The sequence below is a fragment of the Pteropus medius genome, unplaced genomic scaffold (assembly GCF_902729225.1).
Source record: "Pteropus medius unplaced genomic scaffold, Ma_sr-lr_union100, whole genome shotgun sequence".
Taxonomy (NCBI): domain Eukaryota; kingdom Metazoa; phylum Chordata; class Mammalia; order Chiroptera; family Pteropodidae; genus Pteropus; species Pteropus medius.
In genome coordinates this window covers 4,532,911-4,550,939 of record NW_024349225.1, presented here as the reverse complement: position 1 = coordinate 4,550,939, position 18,029 = coordinate 4,532,911, and the positions used below count along the sequence as shown (strand labels likewise).

The window sequence follows — 18,029 nt, the reverse complement described above, 5'->3', positions numbered from 1 at the left end:
AATTATTAAAATCTTTTATTTTCATTTAACCTTTCATTAGTTCACAAGCAGATGCTCATTGTGTAAGTGATACAGGGGAACTCTTTATTTTTTTAACTCACAGAGCCAGTGAAAAATCATGCTGGTGTTTCAGAGAAACTGAACATTAAAAAAAAATAACACATTATAGCATGGTTATTGTAAATGCCTTTGAAAATTGTTACGCAGCATTCTATCTTAATAATGGAAAGATTTTTCTTTTTATTCTGAGTTTTGGTGACTTTAGAAAGTTACATAACTTCATTGTTCCTAACTTTTAAATTTGTTGAAATTATTGTTATCATCTCTCCTAATTAGTTTGAAAATTTAACGCAAGTCATTTTAGTTCCTTGAGAGCAAATCATTATACCTTTAAATTATTGCTTTAAATTAACTCACTGCTAATTTACAGTGGAAGAAATTTTGCAAGCTTCTCTTGCCTATAGCTTACTGTTACTTAACAAATAATAAGAATTATTTATTTTCTGCTAAAGCTGTATTGAGCACAGAGAACACATTGTTTTCAGCAAATTCAGTATTGCATTTCATGTGATGGAATTCGAAGGTGAATCACTGCGTAACAACCAAGGTGATGATGAGCGGTCCCACGTAGGACTTACGTGCTCACCACCAAAATGTGACTCTTCTGATGCCTCCACAGTAACCTGAATGTGAAGCAACCTCAGTTTCGAAATTCTGTAGTGTAACTCATTTGTTGGGTGATCATCTCTCTTTTCTGAAGAGTATGATGTTCATTCATTTTTACTTCAAAGTTGACCATGTTGAGGGGACTCCGGGAATCTGAGTACGGAATACCAGAATCAACTCCAAGTCCTTTGTCGATAACCAAGTTTGTCAGTTGTTGCTTTTAACACCATAGAGGTAAATTAGGAGTGGCGTGTAGGTGTAAATGTGTACTCTTCTTAAATTTCATAATTAATAATAGATCGGTTTTCCCAAGACATTTTTGTGCTGTATGCTCGTTCTTACATATTTTTTCCTTTTTAATTTTCTTTTACCAGCTAACAATGAAGTGGATTTTACAACCGTGAAATTCCTGCTTCAGGATTCTCAGAGTCTGTTACATGCTTTCAGTACAAGGTCAAATTATGATGGTATTCTTCCACAGGCCTTCGCTCAAGTAAACAAGCTACTCCAAACATTTACAGAGGTAAGATACCTTTGGAATGCCACTTTGATCAGCTAATCACTTGCGTTCTACAATGAATCTAGCAGACAACAGTAGGTAGGGGATATTTTAATTCTAACTTATTCTAAAATATTAAGGCATTAGGTAATATATTAAGTGAAATGAAAATTGAGTAAACAATTCTTATTACAAGTTCTAAAACACACATCCTCTGGTGGAAGCGGTATCACAACAGTTGTCGGGATTTTATGTGATTTCATTTCTTGGATGGAAGAGAACTATGCACCGTTGTCGGAATACTCATTTTCCAGCTCCCTAGACCCGTGAACCACAACATAGATCAAAGTACTTTGGAAATTTTTTTTTTAAACATGCATGTGCCAAGGCCATCTCAGACCTTAGGGATCAAATATCTGGTAGTGGTGCCCGGTGATATGGTTCTTGTTTTACTTTTTATTTTGAAATAATGTCAAACTTACGGAAAGGTTGCAAGAGTAGTACAAGGAATTCCCATATATATCCTTTATCCAGATTCCCCAGTGTTAACATTTTAATCACATTTGCTTTATTGTTTTCCCTATCTACCTACCTACCTGTCTATGTACTTACCTGTCCACATTTTTTTCTGAACTCTTTGAGAAAATGTTGCAGATACGATGCTCTTTTACCTCTAAATGCTTCCATATATATTTCCTAAAGTATATTTATGTAACTAGTATAATTAATCAGGAAATTAATATTGATATAATACAATGATAAAGTGCTTGGAGGCTTGCATATACCTATTTGTTATCGTATTCTAGGTGTCCTCTCTAGTTCAAAACCTTATGTGTACAAGAGTTCAAACAGTATTGAATTGATATTTGCATTTCAGCTAAGAAAGTTCACGATGATAAATAGAAAATATTGTTTGATGTAAATGGAAAAGGAAATTTTTTTTAGCTCTGATACTTTTCTGGGAATATTCTGTACATAATCAAAGACAAAGACCAGTGAGCACTTTTTAGAAAGCTAGAACTTTTGTAAGTACAATTTGGATTTCTTTTCCTCTCATGTCTAGTGAAGGACTAGCTGCATTTTATGTAATTCTTATTTCCCCAGGTCAAGGCAAAACTTAATCGGAACCCTTCTGAAAATGCAGCGTGTAAAAAGCAAGAAGATACCTCTCCAATGAAGTCTAATGACCAAGAAATCACCACTTTCTCAAGTGCCCATCTTCCCCCACCCAACAGGCATCAAGAAATCTGGTCTATCCTGGAGAATGTTTGGATTACAATATATCAGAACAGGTACTACATTCTAAGAATATTTGAATTTTAGGGTTTTCCATCGTTACTGTTATTCATTGCATCATGGGTGCTTGGATTGTGATTTTAATGTACTAGATTATCTTATTGAAAACTTTCTGTCGAATTGGGACCTTAGAAACAGTGATGCTTAAATAGGGGTACACATCAGAATTACCTGGAGTGTCTTAAAAATATATATGCCTGGGCTGTATTCACAGACATTCTTATTCAGTAGGACTGAGGTGAAGCTTAGATAGTACATTAAACAAAATCTCTCTGGGTGATTCAGCTATGAAACCCTGATGAGAAACAGTGCCTATATATGTCAAAACCAAAGAACAGTCACCTAGGTGGGCTCAACAAATTAGCAAGATACAAAGCATTAATGAAATTTAAAATGATTTAAGGAAAGGTAAGTCTGGATTAGGGAAAATTCATGTGAGATTTTTTAAAAAGGAAGATACTTTTATTTAAAAGGAAGAAACATTTTATTACTTTCATACACATCACAAGTACTGTAGTCTTGGTAAAATGAAAAGATAGAGATCATTTGTGAGCAGTTCTTTAAATAGGCTTCTGTTAAAACAACTTTTAAAGCAACTGATTTTAAACTAGGCCAACACTTCCTTCCATACTTTTACCCCAAACCCATAATTTTTATATAAGTAATTCACCAACGATACTATACACTTCATAGTATGGTTTTGGTGGAAGGGCCCAGGGTGACTATTGTTTTGGATTAAGATCATCTATCTATTCTAGATAGATGTTCACAAGAGCAGCAAAGTAATATTAGCTCTCTCTTTAAACATCTATTCTCAGTTAGTCATCTATTACAACACTAGATTTGGGGCCTATTTTTAGTCCTTGGCTATAATTAAAAATTTTTTTCAAAACCATTTACAGTCTTCCACACTGAAGAAATATCTATACCTGACATGTGTGCTAAAGAAAACAATATTTTAAAAATTGTCTTTTCATATAAAGGATAGATTTTGTTCATTGGTTTGTCTGATCTTAACATAAGTTTAATATTTTGACTAATCAGATATTCTGTTTAGTTGAAAGTTACCATATGTACCAGGCAGAGATTATCACTTTCAAAGTAAAATAGATTAAAACCATATCTAAGATGTTTTAATCTTCCTTTCATTTAGAAAACATTTGAGTACTTTATGTACCTTAGAGCTGACTTGTAATATACATACGTTTGTGTCGGATGTTATTGAGTTCTGGGTAATTTCTGGATAATAGACTTTACATTACAGCGTTTCAGTGAGTGACAAACGCTTATATTGCTTTATCAGTATATAGTTATTAAAGCCTCCTTCACTGTTTCTCATGCCTGGTTGTGCACCTGAGTCACTGTAAAACTTTTCACGTATTTGTGCTTGAACCTTCCATGTGGAGAGGCTCATTTGAAGGTCTGGTAGGCCCTGTGCAGTTACTCACCTGAAACTCCTAGACTCACAGCGGTCCCCAACCTGTTTGGCACCAGCGACTGGTGCTCCCATGAGAATCTAATGCCTGATGATCTGAGGATTGGAAGACTTCAGAAAGTTGGAGGGCTCATATTTTCCGATTTCGAAATGTGCTACAAATTTTCCAGAATTCAAAACAATGTGCTACTGGCATAAATATAGACACATAAATCAGTGGAATAGAATTGAAAATACAGAGGTAAACTCATATATCTACAGTTGATTTCAACAAGGATGCCAAGACCATTCAATAGGGAAAGAATGGTCCCTTTTATAAATAATGCTGAGACAACTCAGTAGCTACACACGGAAGAGTAAAGTTGGACCCTGGCCTCATGCTACATACAGAAAAGAACTCAGAATGGATAGATGACCTAAATGTAAAACTATAAAACTCCTAGGAGGAAACAATTTAAACAGATTAGCATTATGAGAGATGAGCTACAGATATGAGTTGACTTATTTTATATGTTAGAAATGGAAAACTTGAATTACAGTACATATGCACGTGGACCTAAAAGTATCTCTTCTTTTTCTCTATTTCAGCACAGATGTGTTTCAGAGATTGGGTTCAAATTCAGCTCTGACTTCTTCAAAAATAGCTTCATTTGAAGAAGCATTTATATATCTTCAGAAGTTAATGGCAGCTGTGAAGGATATTCTTGAAGGAATTCAGAGGTATACATGAATTCATTTTAAAGTTTTATTTATTACTTTTTTCTTCTAGGCTTATCAGATTTGTCAGAGTTGCTGTGAGTCTTCCAGCAGATTTCCTAAACTAATAGCCTTTAGATTTAACTCTTCTTCCTCCCTTACAAAGAATCCCTGTTTCTGGTTTGGACCACAAGAATGTTCTGCTTTTTCCTTTCTAGAAAAAAAATATACCAGATTGTAAGCTTCATAAGAAACTTTATTTATTTTTTATTGTGTAGCTATAGCTTCTAGAACAGTGCCTAGCATATAATGGGCACGCAATAATTACTTGTTGAATAAATACATGTTAATATTTATTAACATTATAATTACTTTTTGAATATTTACTTGTTGAATAAATACATGTTAATATTTATTAACATTATAAGTTCCTCCAATGCAGTCTCACAGTTTTATAAACTTAAAAAGTTAGAGAAGCAACAACAGTCTTATGATGTTTTACGACTTATTCATAAGTGATTATTTCAAATATTTGTGAAGCATATAGGAAACATAGTGCCAGAAAGCTATAGAATGGACCATAGCATCTTCATAGCATGAAGTCTATATGTTTTCTTTGTGGCACTAAAGGAGAATACTTGACACTTCCTTTTCTACAGATAATAGGGATTTCAGTCTGTACTCAGTTCCTTGGTAAATGTTTATTGAGCGCCAGCTATGCTTGGCATCGTGCTGGGCTCTGGGGAATCAAAGATAAATAAGATGCAACTTGTGATTCCAAAGAGCTTGTAGAAATAATGCAGACAGTCACATTAAAACATAATTGCAATAGAGAGTTGTTAATATTTTAACAAAGACATGTGCACTGGAGGGAGAAAAGGTTTGGCAGAAGATAAGGCTGGATGGAAGTTGGAGGGGAAGGTCTTGTGGGCCACTCACAGTTTCCACTTTATCCTATAGGCTGGTATTTCACATGTTAGCAACTGTTTATCATGTGCCTTGATGAAAGTGTTTCTGGTGCAAAAAGGTTTGGAAATACTACATGTTATACTACCCTCTTAGAAAATCACTGTATATCTATTAATATATTAATGAGTTTTATAAGCCTTTGCTGTAGAGCATCCTTTTTAATTTTAGGAGCTTTACACAAATTGATGCTTGGGTCCCCTACCCAGGATATTCTGATGTCATTGGTCTGAGGGTGTGTCTGACTCTCAGGAGTTTTAAAATTTCTCAAGGTGATGCTAATGTGTAGACAGGGCTGAGAACCACTAGCCAGTGTGCTTATCTACTGGTTCTCAAAGTGTGGTCACAGAACCAGCATCATCATCATCACGTGGAACTTGTTAAAAATATAATTCTCAAACCTTGTCATACCTCCCAAATCAGAAACTTGTGGGTGGGACCCAGCAGTCTGTGTCCTCCAGGTGGTTCTGTGCACTCAGAGGCTGAGCATCACTGGCCCAAGCTCTGCCCTGGTGGCCGATTATAATCATATGGGAACTTTAAAAAAAAGAACAGTGTCCAGATCCTACCCTAAACCAGTTAAATCTGAATCTCTGTGACTGGGACCCGAGTATAAGCATGTTTACAAACTCCCTGGGTGATGCTCATGGGGAGCCGAGATGGAGAAGGTATTGCACTTACTGCCTACATAGCTGTACCGAAAGAAAGAAATACTTGGATTTTAAGGCTAATAGAACTTTTCATTCTTTCCTCTAAGGACACATACTCCAGGAATAAGAAAATGTTAGTAGCTCTGCTACTTTTAAGATGTAACCTAGGGTAAATTGTCTTGAGCCTGAGTCTTCATCTATAAAACAGGCATGATGATGCCTTCCCAGAGCTTTGCACGGTTATCATCCTTCAAAAGTCAGGTGTTGGTATAACTAACGAAACCAGTGATTCTCCACTTATTTGTTGGGGAACTTGTTAAAAATGCAGATTTCTAGATCTTACCGCAGAATTATTGAAATCACAATATCTATATAGATAGTTTGTAAAGGAGGGAAGTTGTGTTTTTAACACGGTTTCCAGGGGATTTGTGTGCAGGTCGTGAGAGACCACACTTGAATTAATCCAACCTCTTGTGGTAAATATTAGAACTTCTTGAGCTACCAGTAGAGGGCATTATGAGTAAAAACATTTGCTCCTTTCAGCACTCATTAATCAACAGGAAACTACTATAATTGCAAATCCCACCCCCTCACACACACCTTTAAACAATAGGCATTTAAATCCAAATGTAATAAAAGTTAATAGTTATATTATTTTGTCAAGTGTATATGTGGTCTTAAAATTGTTAAAGAAAGAGTCATGTTAAATCAAAATAAGTTCTGTTAAAAATTTTTTGGCTGACTTATGTTTAAACATTGAAAAATACACTCAACTTTGTAGTGAATGCAAATTAGTTAGCATTTTTTGGTGTTAAAATGGAATAGTTTTATTTGGTTTTCAGATACATTTTCAGTGAATTATATATCAACTCTATTTCTTTTTATCATAGCAAATTGTGTATGGTGTTACATTGATGACCTATTAACCAGGTCTTTCAATTAAAGAAGTCAATGAAAATGTATTTGTTAATCTAAGAGCTTGGACTTCTAGTTCCATATTTATCCCATTTACCAGGTGACTCTGTCCTAGCGAAAGTGAAATACTCAGACTTTTTGCAGGATTACTAGATATTGGCTCTGAGTTAATGCAGATCTCTGGGGACCTAAAATTCCACTGTAGTTGGGAAAATGGTCAGAAAGGCAGATCTACCTTGATTAATAAACAGTGACTGCTGGTTTGTTTGGAAACTTGGAAACAGGATTGGAGAACTGGTGACAGGAAAGTCAGGAGAAGGGCGTGTGGACGGTCATCTTGTAATGGGCGCAGAGAATGCGGGTGTTTGTGTCCCGTGTGAGCACTCATCAAAGGCTACCCACTGGAGCGGAGACTCAGAATCAGAGGGACAAGGCCAGCTGTCCCGAGGAGGTCAGTCAGCCTCTTTCCCCAGCCACCCCAGTGTTTGGTTAGGGACAGTGACAGCCTGGATAACGTGAGACTTCCCCTCATGAAGGCTGCTCTGGCTGCTACCACTGCTGAGAGCCTAAACTGCCAACAGCAGAGGCAAATGTTAGGCATTCAATAAAGCATCATTTCCTTGAGGACCAGTAAGCCACTTAGCAGAGTGCTTCAGACCCCTTCTGTTATGGAGGGGACAGTGATTTGTCCTCACCGGAATAGACACTGGGGTGACCTGTAAAAGACTTATTTGCCATATCAGCTGCAACCTGTGAAGTCAGAGTGCTGGCCTAAATAATGCTGTCCATGGTGCTGTTTCTCCCTTAGAATATGTAAATGCAGAAACCATGGAAGGTATCTCAAACAGAAAATGTAATATACACTGTACATACTTACTTTCAGTGCTGTTGATAGGACAGGAGGAACAAAAAAGAAGGTTTTTGATGCATTTTGAAACTTTCTGTGTCTTGGTGCCCCCTGTACTGTAGGAGCACAGCACATGATTACTACGATTATTTTTAAAAAGTCAAGTTCCTCCAGATTGCTTGGAAATAGTTGTAAACACTTAAGAGAGGTAGATGTGCTTTTATGACCTATTTCATGGTTAGAGTAGAGGCATTCTTCAGTGTGTTCCATTCAGTTAAGCTGTAATTGTTATTCTTCCTATACATAGTTGAGCTTAGGGCCTAACGTGCACGCGACCATCTTGTCCTCAAAATGAAGATCAGTACCATTAGTTAAGAATCAGGTTTTTTTTCCCTAAATGTGTACACTTTCAGAGAAGTTGCAAACGTATAATTTTACTATAATCTGGGCTAACATTTTCACATGTGTGCATTTTCAACTTTTTATCAAAAGACATTTTAAGTAGAATTCTATGTTTAGAAATTTAATTGCCACTTCTTCAACTTAGATTTCCGTGATGGAATGACCCATGTGGGAAGGGAATATTGTTTATACACCTCTTTCTTATGGATTTCTATACTCCACCTCAGGTCTCTGTCTTACCTGGGCTTGGGGGTGATTGGTTCCTGCTGCCACTCTCGTACCTGTCCGCCACTAACAGAGGTCCCCATCTTTCTTCTCTCTACATGCTGACATAGGGAAAATAATCTCTCTTATTTCAATTAAGATACAGTAGGACGTCATAGGAGGAAGCTTCACTAAAAAGCTAATGAGTACCTGACTAAGTAGATTCAGACAGAGGGAACATAGATCCTGCCTGTTACTAGGAGGAGGTATGTCAGTATTATGTTGCTCAAAGAACATGTCGGATGAGAGATCTCGTTGTGTTGCCATCTTGGAAAATACGATCTCACAGTCTATCGTCTGGCCTCTACAGTTTACATCCCTTCTACTAGCAGGATATACTCATCCCATCTTCCCAAGACCCCCAGTCTTATCCCATTACAACACTAACTTAACGTCTACGATGTCATCATTTAAATCAGGTCCGGTGTGGTTGAGGCGAGGCTCCTTGGGTGTGACTCCGTCAGTACAGCTCCTCCAGGACTGTCTGTCTTAACTACTGTGAACCTAAGAGACAAATTCGTTCCCCCAACATACACTATCAGGACAGGCACAGGATAACTGTACACTTTCCCATCAAAAAGGGGGAAAGTAAGAGGCACGTAGGAGCTCTAGCAATTATAAAATCCAGCCGAGCACATGCTCCTGGGAATTACTCACAGCTGCTTCTTGGGTCTTGATTTTGGCTCCAAACCTTTTCCGTACGAATAGCAAGCTGCAACCAAGGAGCCTTCTCATCCTGCTTCCTGCATGTCAAAGGTAGGGAGTCCAAAGACTTTTCATTTTGAATTATCTCTGTCTTGTTTAGTTTAAGTGGTGGGACTTCTACGAAAACAGTCCTCTAAAAAACTGTTTTCTATGAATCTTATTGGGGTTTGTTCTATTAGAAAAAAATAACAGTCTCAAATTTCTTAGAAATAAACCCTTCTCCATCTTGGGTTCCCCGTGAAACTGCTATGAGCAATGCTGTTAAGATTTTTGGAGGCATTTTTGAGGCACACTCTTAAGCCCCTTGAAGGGCCTTTTGTCTTTCTGAAAAGTTCTCCAAGGCACATACTCAGATGTTTTTGGAGTCTCATCAAAAGGTTTTACAGTGATGTTATTGTTGTCTTCATCTTTAAACCATGTTTTCCTCCCACACTTGTTAAAGGTAAGTATTGACTAGTACTTGAACTTCTAACCTAAGATAAATTTAGTTGTTACTTTGGGAATGTTTTATATACTTAATGCTTTTTGCAATGTGTCTCCTAGACTTTTCTATGTCTTCTATCACCACCACCCTCCCTACATTCTCTTTTGTGATCTCATTTACTTCCAACCCCTTCATGAACATTGCTTTCAGTCTTAACATCTCTTCGTAGCTCAATTGTGAATATTCAGCTCGTATTCTAAATGTGTAAAACTAAACTCATTATTAAAATGGTGACACCTGACTCCTTTCTGTTTTCTTCCTCTACTTTTTAAGGTACAGGAGTCTCTATGTGTCCATTAGATGAAATTTGTTCATTGTATATTGATTTGTTTATTGATTTTTCTATATGACATAAAGCTGGATTTGATTTTTTGATCGATAATTAATAAAAACTGTGATTGAAATAATGATTGAGAATGTGCCCAAGATCACATAGTTTATACTTGGCAGAATAAGAAACTTGTCTGATTCTGGAGAACTCACTTTTAAATACACTAAACTTCTTGACTGAACAAATGACTTTAAAATTAGTTATAGTCAGTAGATATTTTTTAGTTGGATTCATAAAACTCTAGAAAATTTCCAAATTTAATTTAAAAGATTGTCTGACAAAAACCTAATATCTTTGCTTTAAAAAGATATTCACCTTCTTCATTTGTTTTTCTAAATTTGTCTTTTTCTACCTTTTACTTTTCCGAGAGGAGAATGAGTCTACTTATCTTGGTTTGGATGAATATCCCACAAAGGTTTCCATTGGCATATAGTCTGGTTTCAAGAGACAGATGTTAACAAATGAGACAACTAGGATAATAAAAGCAGAAAAGAAAACTATACCTGAGTTGATATTGCTGATTGTCAGCCCCATATAATCCGAAAGAGTAGTTAACACCTGTCTAAAGCTGGAATAAAAATTTCCATCCTATGGCATAGCCAGACTAGGTCAAGACTAAGCTAGCATCCATGTATAGCAGGTCATTTATAGAAAAAAAAAATAGGCAAACTGGTTGTTTTGGCACATTTTAAAAAATATGTCATCTGTACTGGATTGGGTATTTTAGAAATGTCTTAGAACTTACAAAGCATAGTTGAATTGGACACAATACTTCTAAGATTGGGAAGAGAAAGGAAAGCAGTGGTTATTTATTTTAGAGGTTGAGTACCCATGGTACCTTAGGCAGTAGCAAAGGGCATGTGTGATGCCAAAAATTTAAGGTAAAAACACATTAGGTCCAGACTCCACCGGAAAGGAGTAGGGAACAAAGAACAAGGGCAGAAATAGGATGAGAGGACCCAAGGCATTTTTCTTTAAACAGTGCGGGGGTGCTTGTGCGTGTGTTTTATTGGCCAGTGCCTGTGCAGCATGGGTGAGTTGGCCCAGTTTAATATTAAGATCTAGAAAAGCAATTACCAGAAAGATAGAATGAAAAGTTAAAGAGACTGGCATCGCAAATAGCAAGGAAGGATTTCCAAAAGAAAAAGAATCTCTAAGTGTCATATTACTATTGGGAGACTAAAAGGATAAAAAGTGCCCATGAGATTGTGTAACGCGGGGGTCAGTGGTGAGTTTGTAAGTGGCAATTTCATGAGAGTGTTGGGTCGGATATTAGATATTTGTAGTCATTAAATTTACCTATAAACTCTTCTTTTTCCCACCACCAAATTTTAAAAATTTCTAGTATTCCGAATAGATCAAATTTTAATTATTAACTTTGTTCATATTAACTAGTCAAAAGTTCCTATATTCAACATTTATATCTAATTAGTCTAATCAACTTGCAAAGTTCTTTGGCTCTGAAGGAAGAACAGGAACATAAAATAATTCATTTTGTTTAAATTTATTTAAAATGTTTGATTTTTTTTTTTTTTTTTTTTGCCATTTTAAATTATATATGATGTTCTTTCTACATCTAGGGCTCATGGATAGCTCTCATTTGCATGGCTGCTTTCACCTAGTTAACTATAGAAAACATGATTTTAATGTCACTTATAATAAATGACAAAAGGTGCTCTGAAGATCCAAGATAAGATTTTTTTTCCTAATGAGCGTTTCCTAATTGTTAATTTGATAAATTTTCACCCACTTCATCAGTAATACGATTTAAATTGATCCGCAGCAAAATCTAATTTGATGGTATTGTCCACATGAGAACAGGGGAGATCTGAGGCTCAGAATGACCTGAGGTCGGTTCCTGGCTCTATCCATTTATTAGCTCTGTCACCCAAGTAGGTTAATTATCGTTTTTGTATTCGTTTCCTGATCTGTAAAATGGAATTTATCATAGTTGCAGAGATGAAAGGAGATAGCAACTGTTCCAGCCCCTGGCACTGGGTAGGTGCTGAATAAATTATATTTTCCTCAATAATAATAAATAATAATAATAATAAATATTATTGAGGAAAATGTAATATATTATATTATTATATATTATATTATTATATTACATGTAATATATTATATTATTAATGTAATATATTATATTATTATATATTATATTATTATATTACATGTAATATATTATTAATGTAATATATTATATTATTATATTACATTTTCCTCAATAATATTTATTATTATTATTATTTATTATTATTGAGGAAAATATAATTTATTCAGCACCTACCCAGTAGTAGCGGTTCCTAATAATATTTAGGTCTAGAATCAGTTCTTAGCAGTAGAGAATATCAAATGAGTTTTTTAGATGCTGTATACAAACACTTTTATTTCATGTAATTACCTTTTTTCTACTTTTTATGATAAAATACACGTAACATAATTAATGTGTTAAATACATTCGTAATGTTGTACAACCATCACCATCATTCATCTCCATAACTTTTTTCATCTGACATAACTGAAACTCTGTTCCCTTTAAACAAAACTCATTTCCCCTCCCCCAGCCCCTGGCAGCCACTATTCTACTGCGTAAGATTTTGGCTAACTTTGTACACAAAAGAATTAAAATCAGTTTTGAATGTCAACTATAATTGAAAAATCAAAAAAGGGTTGAGAGGGAGGGAGGTGAAAGGGAATAAGAGGTTCTAATTTCCAGGCATAAAACAAATAAGTCTCGGGGATGTGTAGTGTATAACATAGGGAATGTAGTCAATAATATTGTAATAGCATTGTATGTTTTCAGATGGTTCCTGAACTTATCATAGTTATCACTTCTTTAAATATGTAAATGTTGAATAACCGTGGTGTACACCTGAAATGAATACATTATTGTAGCTAAATGTAAATGAAAAATCTTTTAAAAAAATTAAAAACAAGGTCTGAAAGAGATATCTGCATACCCATGTTCATAGCAGGATTATTAGCAATAGGTAAAACGTGGACACAGCCCACATGTCCATTGAGGGATGGATAAGAAAAATGTGATGCGTACATGCAATAGAATATTATTCAGTCTTAAAAAGGAAGGAAATTCTGACATGCTACAACATGGATGAACTAACCCTGAGGACACTGTGCTAAGTGAAATAAGCCATATAAATACTTTTTAAAATTTAATTTTTTTCACACTCTCAAAAACTATTTTAAATATTATATTAATGTAAAACTTTTGTCTTGCCAATAGGGAACATAATTTATTCAGTTCCGTGGGATGTAAATTGTGATTTATAAATATCTAAGAACATAGTCTCTCTTCTTTTGAATTTCTAGAATTAGATATTAAGCTTGAATATTCTAGACTTCTTTCCCCACTCCTGAGTCTGCTGCTTTATTTCTCCTAAATGGGAAAATTGTTTTATTCAAATTTTTAAAGTCCTAATTTAAAAGTTAGTCCATTTTAATGCATTATTTGTCTCTTTTTCGATTTTGAGTGGTTAGTTTTTGTTTTTGTTTTTTCCTTAAAGAGATACATTGATATTTTACTAGTATTGGATGAAATGGAAATAAAACTTGTTTAATTCAGATTAACATGTCACTTACTTAATGCTAATTGTTCATATAAATAGAAAACTCAAAGTGATTCTGTGGTTAAGAGTCAGGACTTGTAGTGAGTGTTGGTTCTGCTACTTACTTCCTTTGTGGCTTTGAGAAAGATCAGTCAGCTACAAACATTTAGGGTTGGAACATACACAAAATAGATTGCCAGAGCATTTGATAAAAGCCAGAATATTTTTGCTTACATATAAAATTATTTTAAAAGAACTTTATTTCATATGATTTTGTAAAATCATTTACAAGCAAGAAGATGATGGTGGTTATCTTTCTTATTAGTGGTAAAAGCATGGGCTCCAGAACGAAACCAATAGAGGTTTGGATACCTACCGCCACTCTGTAATCTTGGACAAGGTTTTAACAACTCTTACCTGTGGTTTCTACACCTGAAAACTGGTTTTCACAACAGCTAATGTTTATTGATACATGTCTGGCATTGTGCTAAACACTTTAGATACATTATTTTATTTAGTTCATATAATCACCTTATATATATTACCTACTCATTTCACAGATGAGGAGCCGGGGTGCAAAAAAGTAGGTAATTTGATTAAGGTCTTGTAACTAAATTCAGGGTGTTAAAAGCATTAGAGATGATATAAGTAAGTAGTATCACACTTGGAGTAAGCGTTCAATGATACATTATGTATCATTGTCGATGCTGTTATAAAAGAAACCAAAGTACCTTAAGATCAGACTTGTTTTGTAAATAATCTGCAAGGTGCAGATTGAATCCTGCCTTACACAGAGTGTTGGTAGGTGTCCAGATGTCTACTGGTTCACTCTGGAGCCCAGGCTTTTACCACTAATAGAAAAGATAACCACCATCAGATGTCTGATCCTCAGTTGTGATAACAAAATTCTAAATTGAAATTCCAAGATAATAAACAACTTGAAGATAGAGAACCAGGTCATTTAATTTTTTTTATATTCCATAGCTCTTAGAATAATAGACATTTGAGAAAATAGTATACATTTGTTAACTTACTGTTATGAATTTTTCTTGAAGGCACAAGTGTGGGTATATTTAAAAATAAAAAATAGCCATTTACTGAAAAACATTTCTTCTAAGGGGTAATTCTTTCATTCTGGTTTTTTTTTTTTTTTTTTTAAGTTGCTATTGAAGGGTAATGTTAGGACTTTCATTCAAAGAGTCTTTTGTCTTCATCTTGGTATAAGAAAAAAAAATGAGAAAGCTATAGAGAAGGCTGACCTCTCAAGAATTTTTGTGTGGGAAGGCATGAAAGTCCATAAACCATTTTTCTCCATTTTGTTTTTTGTGTGTATTTTCAACAAGCTGTACTTATAGTTAATAAAAGTTGGCAACTTTTTCTTTTATACTAGGTCTAATTTCATTCTCATAAGCTGAGAGTTCATAGGACGTAGTGAAGTCTAAATTCAACCCTAAATTGAGTGTACTTTAGTAAAAATTGTCTAGTCTATTTGTGGCTTGGTTTACCTCAAAACATTCATTGAGGATAACAAATTTGAATACTATAATGTATATCCTAGTTTCAAGAAAGAACATGTATAGTTTTATTCTGATTAAATAGATATCTATGTATGACGCCGACATACCAAAAAACTTTCTTCATTAGAATATAATTCTGTGCTATTTTGTCAAATAATAAAGTGTTTACATTTGGAGCACGTAATTTCTTGTAAATTAGTGTTTACATTTGGAGCAAGTAATTTCTTATAAATTAGTTTGTTTTCTTATTTTTCTTCCTTCATTATCTTTCTGTGCTTGCTTAGGATTTTCTTTCCTGGGCTCTACTCCGAACCTTTGTCTTTTTTGTTCACTGTTGTATCCAAGGGGCTGGGACAGAGTTTGGCTCATAGTAGGTCTCAAATACTTGTTGAATGAGAGAATAAAGGGCCTCTTATTCTGATCTGAGCATCTTTGTTATGCATCTTGCTTTTTTACTTACCAAGAACATTGTGAGGTTTAGCCATTATCCACTAGAGTTTACCTCATCTACTGGACTTTTAGTACGCTATTATTTATAGTTACAACTGTGCTTTTGTGAGGATGAGAGGAAATGAACTTATAGACTGAAAAAAAACAGTGTAGTCCAAAAAGGCAACTCTATAGAGAAAGAAAGTAGATTAGTGTTTGCCTGGAGCTGGGGTTGGAGGTGAGAACAGAGAATGACTGCAGATGGGCAAGAGGGATTTTTGGGGGGTGAAGGAATGGTTCTCAGAATGGATTGTAACGATTGCTCTACAGCTCTGTAAACTTATTAAAAATTGTCGAATTGTTAAACGGAGTGAATTTTATGGTATGTAAACTACCTCAGTAAAACTCTTTACAAAAATAAAACCAAGTTAGGAGTTTAAAATTTTTGTCAATTTTTTTGCTAATTGGAAATCTAGGATGTTGTAATTATTTCTTACTTTGGATATGATTTTGCTATAGATGAATAACTAATTTACCTAAAACCATTTTTTTTCTGCAGAGTTTTTCAGGACACAGAAAAGTTAATTTTATTCCTTAACGAAGTACTTTCTTTTGTGATAATCAGCTTGAAATTTATAAGGCTCTTACAAAACATCTTCTTTCATCTACTTTCCTTATCTGCTTTTATGCACAGTTTAAATGTTTCCTAAGCTATAAAAATGAATAAGTGAAAAAAATTAATAAGTGTAAATTATTCCACATTGCTGATAGTTTGTTTTATACTAAGTTACAGTGTTAGAACACACTTTTTTTTTTCATTGCTTTTCTAATAGATTGGTTTAACTTGTCTCAATGGTTTTGTTTTCATTTTTTTAAGCAAATTATTTGTGGACCCTCCCAATGTATTATATTACCTATCTTTTTTTTTGTTATTATTGTTAGATTATAGGTATTTTAAAATTACTTGTTGGTAGAAAATTTTTTTCATGAAATGGTACTATAGATTTTTGTATATTCTTAAAGATATTCTATATATGTCTCCTCCAAGGGAAAAAAGCCCCTTTGAAAATTGTACTATATCCTGAAAAATTATTTATAAAACCTCTCCCACAAGTCTAATAAAGGCCAAATAGTTTAAAGATCTAATAAGGTTATTTAGGTTAGTTAACTCAAAATGACAATATCAAGTGTCAACAAAGATGTGAGAACCTAGAGACATTGTAATTGAAAAGGCACTTGGAATTTCAGAGTTAATTGAGGTGGCTTAATTTCTCATTAGTTAGGTCTTTATGCACTTATTCTGTGGCTCGAAAATATTAGATGATGATGATGGTTGTTATCATTAATATTATAATTGATATATAGTGCTTGCTGGATATCAGACATTATTATGAAGGGTTTTCTTATAGTAGCTCATTTAATTCTCATAATAACCCTATGAAGTAAGGACTATTACCATTCTCATTTCAGAAACAAGGAAAATAAGTCGCCCAAAACTCACCCAGCTCAAGAAACCTAGGCAGACATTGCTGATAACCACTGTACCATAAAGAAAGTACTGGTTTCATTTCCTTTTTTCAAAAGAAAAAAAAAACTTCATCATGAAAGGATTTAAAAAATACTTAGTATAAGAAAATGAGAATTACTATTTTACTATTTTATTGCTAGGAGAAATATGTTCTTCCATTTTCTTTATTTCTATTTTGTCTAGTTTCCATTTGTTATTTTTGTTTTTGTGTTGTTTATATATTTAGTGTTATATTTCATTGTTGTTTTTATGAATCAGTGTTAGTAATAGTCTAATTATAAAGGCCTTTTTGTAGAATACTAGGCTTGATAGTTCAATATTGTTTGAATTTAGTCACAAAATCTTTTATTAGGATAGTTAAATCAATTGTCTGGATTGATTGAACATTTCTGTGGGAAATCTGTGGCTTAAAAATTATGGAATATAAATGCATTTCATATTTCTATGTACCTTTTGAGAAATCTATCATTGAAACTCAAAACGTGAGCTCTAATTTCACAGAATCACTTATTGTTGTAAAGTTATATGTCAAATAAGGAAAAATATTTCAATAAATTGATCTCTTTTGAGTTAAGCTCATGGTTTTATAATTTTAATTGATTTAAAATATAAAAAAGTTATAAAATTTTTAATAAGCCTATTATACAGTAAGTTATTCCTCACACTATGTGTATGTTTTTGAAGAAAAGTTCAGGTATTATTTTTTCTTAAATCATTCATTCCCCCTTTTTTTGTAATTATATTTTTTAGGATTTTGGCCCCCAACAGTAATTATCAAGATGTCGAGACTCTCTATAACTTCCTAATCAAGTATGAGGTATGAGAAATAT

General features: G+C 34.1%; 1 protein-coding gene across 8 annotated transcripts in view; it reads left to right on the top strand.

Annotated features, from left to right (window-relative positions):
• The window catches only part of SWT1 (SWT1 RNA endoribonuclease homolog), a 126,923-nt gene that overhangs the window by 33,816 nt on the left and 75,078 nt on the right, over nucleotides 1–18,029 (top strand). For all 8 annotated transcript variants that reach the window (XR_005656954.1, XR_005656955.1, XR_005656953.1 and 5 more), the window contains exons 14-17: nucleotides 1,041–1,189; nucleotides 2,270–2,457; nucleotides 4,485–4,616; nucleotides 17,950–18,016. Coding sequence is in view for 5 of the 8 variants with exons in the window: in XM_039881240.1 (XP_039737174.1) it covers nucleotides 1,041–1,189; nucleotides 2,270–2,457; nucleotides 4,485–4,616; nucleotides 17,950–18,016 (536 nt within the window). In the remaining 3 variants the exon portion in view is untranslated. The remainder of the gene's footprint in view (nucleotides 1–1,040; nucleotides 1,190–2,269; nucleotides 2,458–4,484; nucleotides 4,617–17,949; nucleotides 18,017–18,029) is intronic.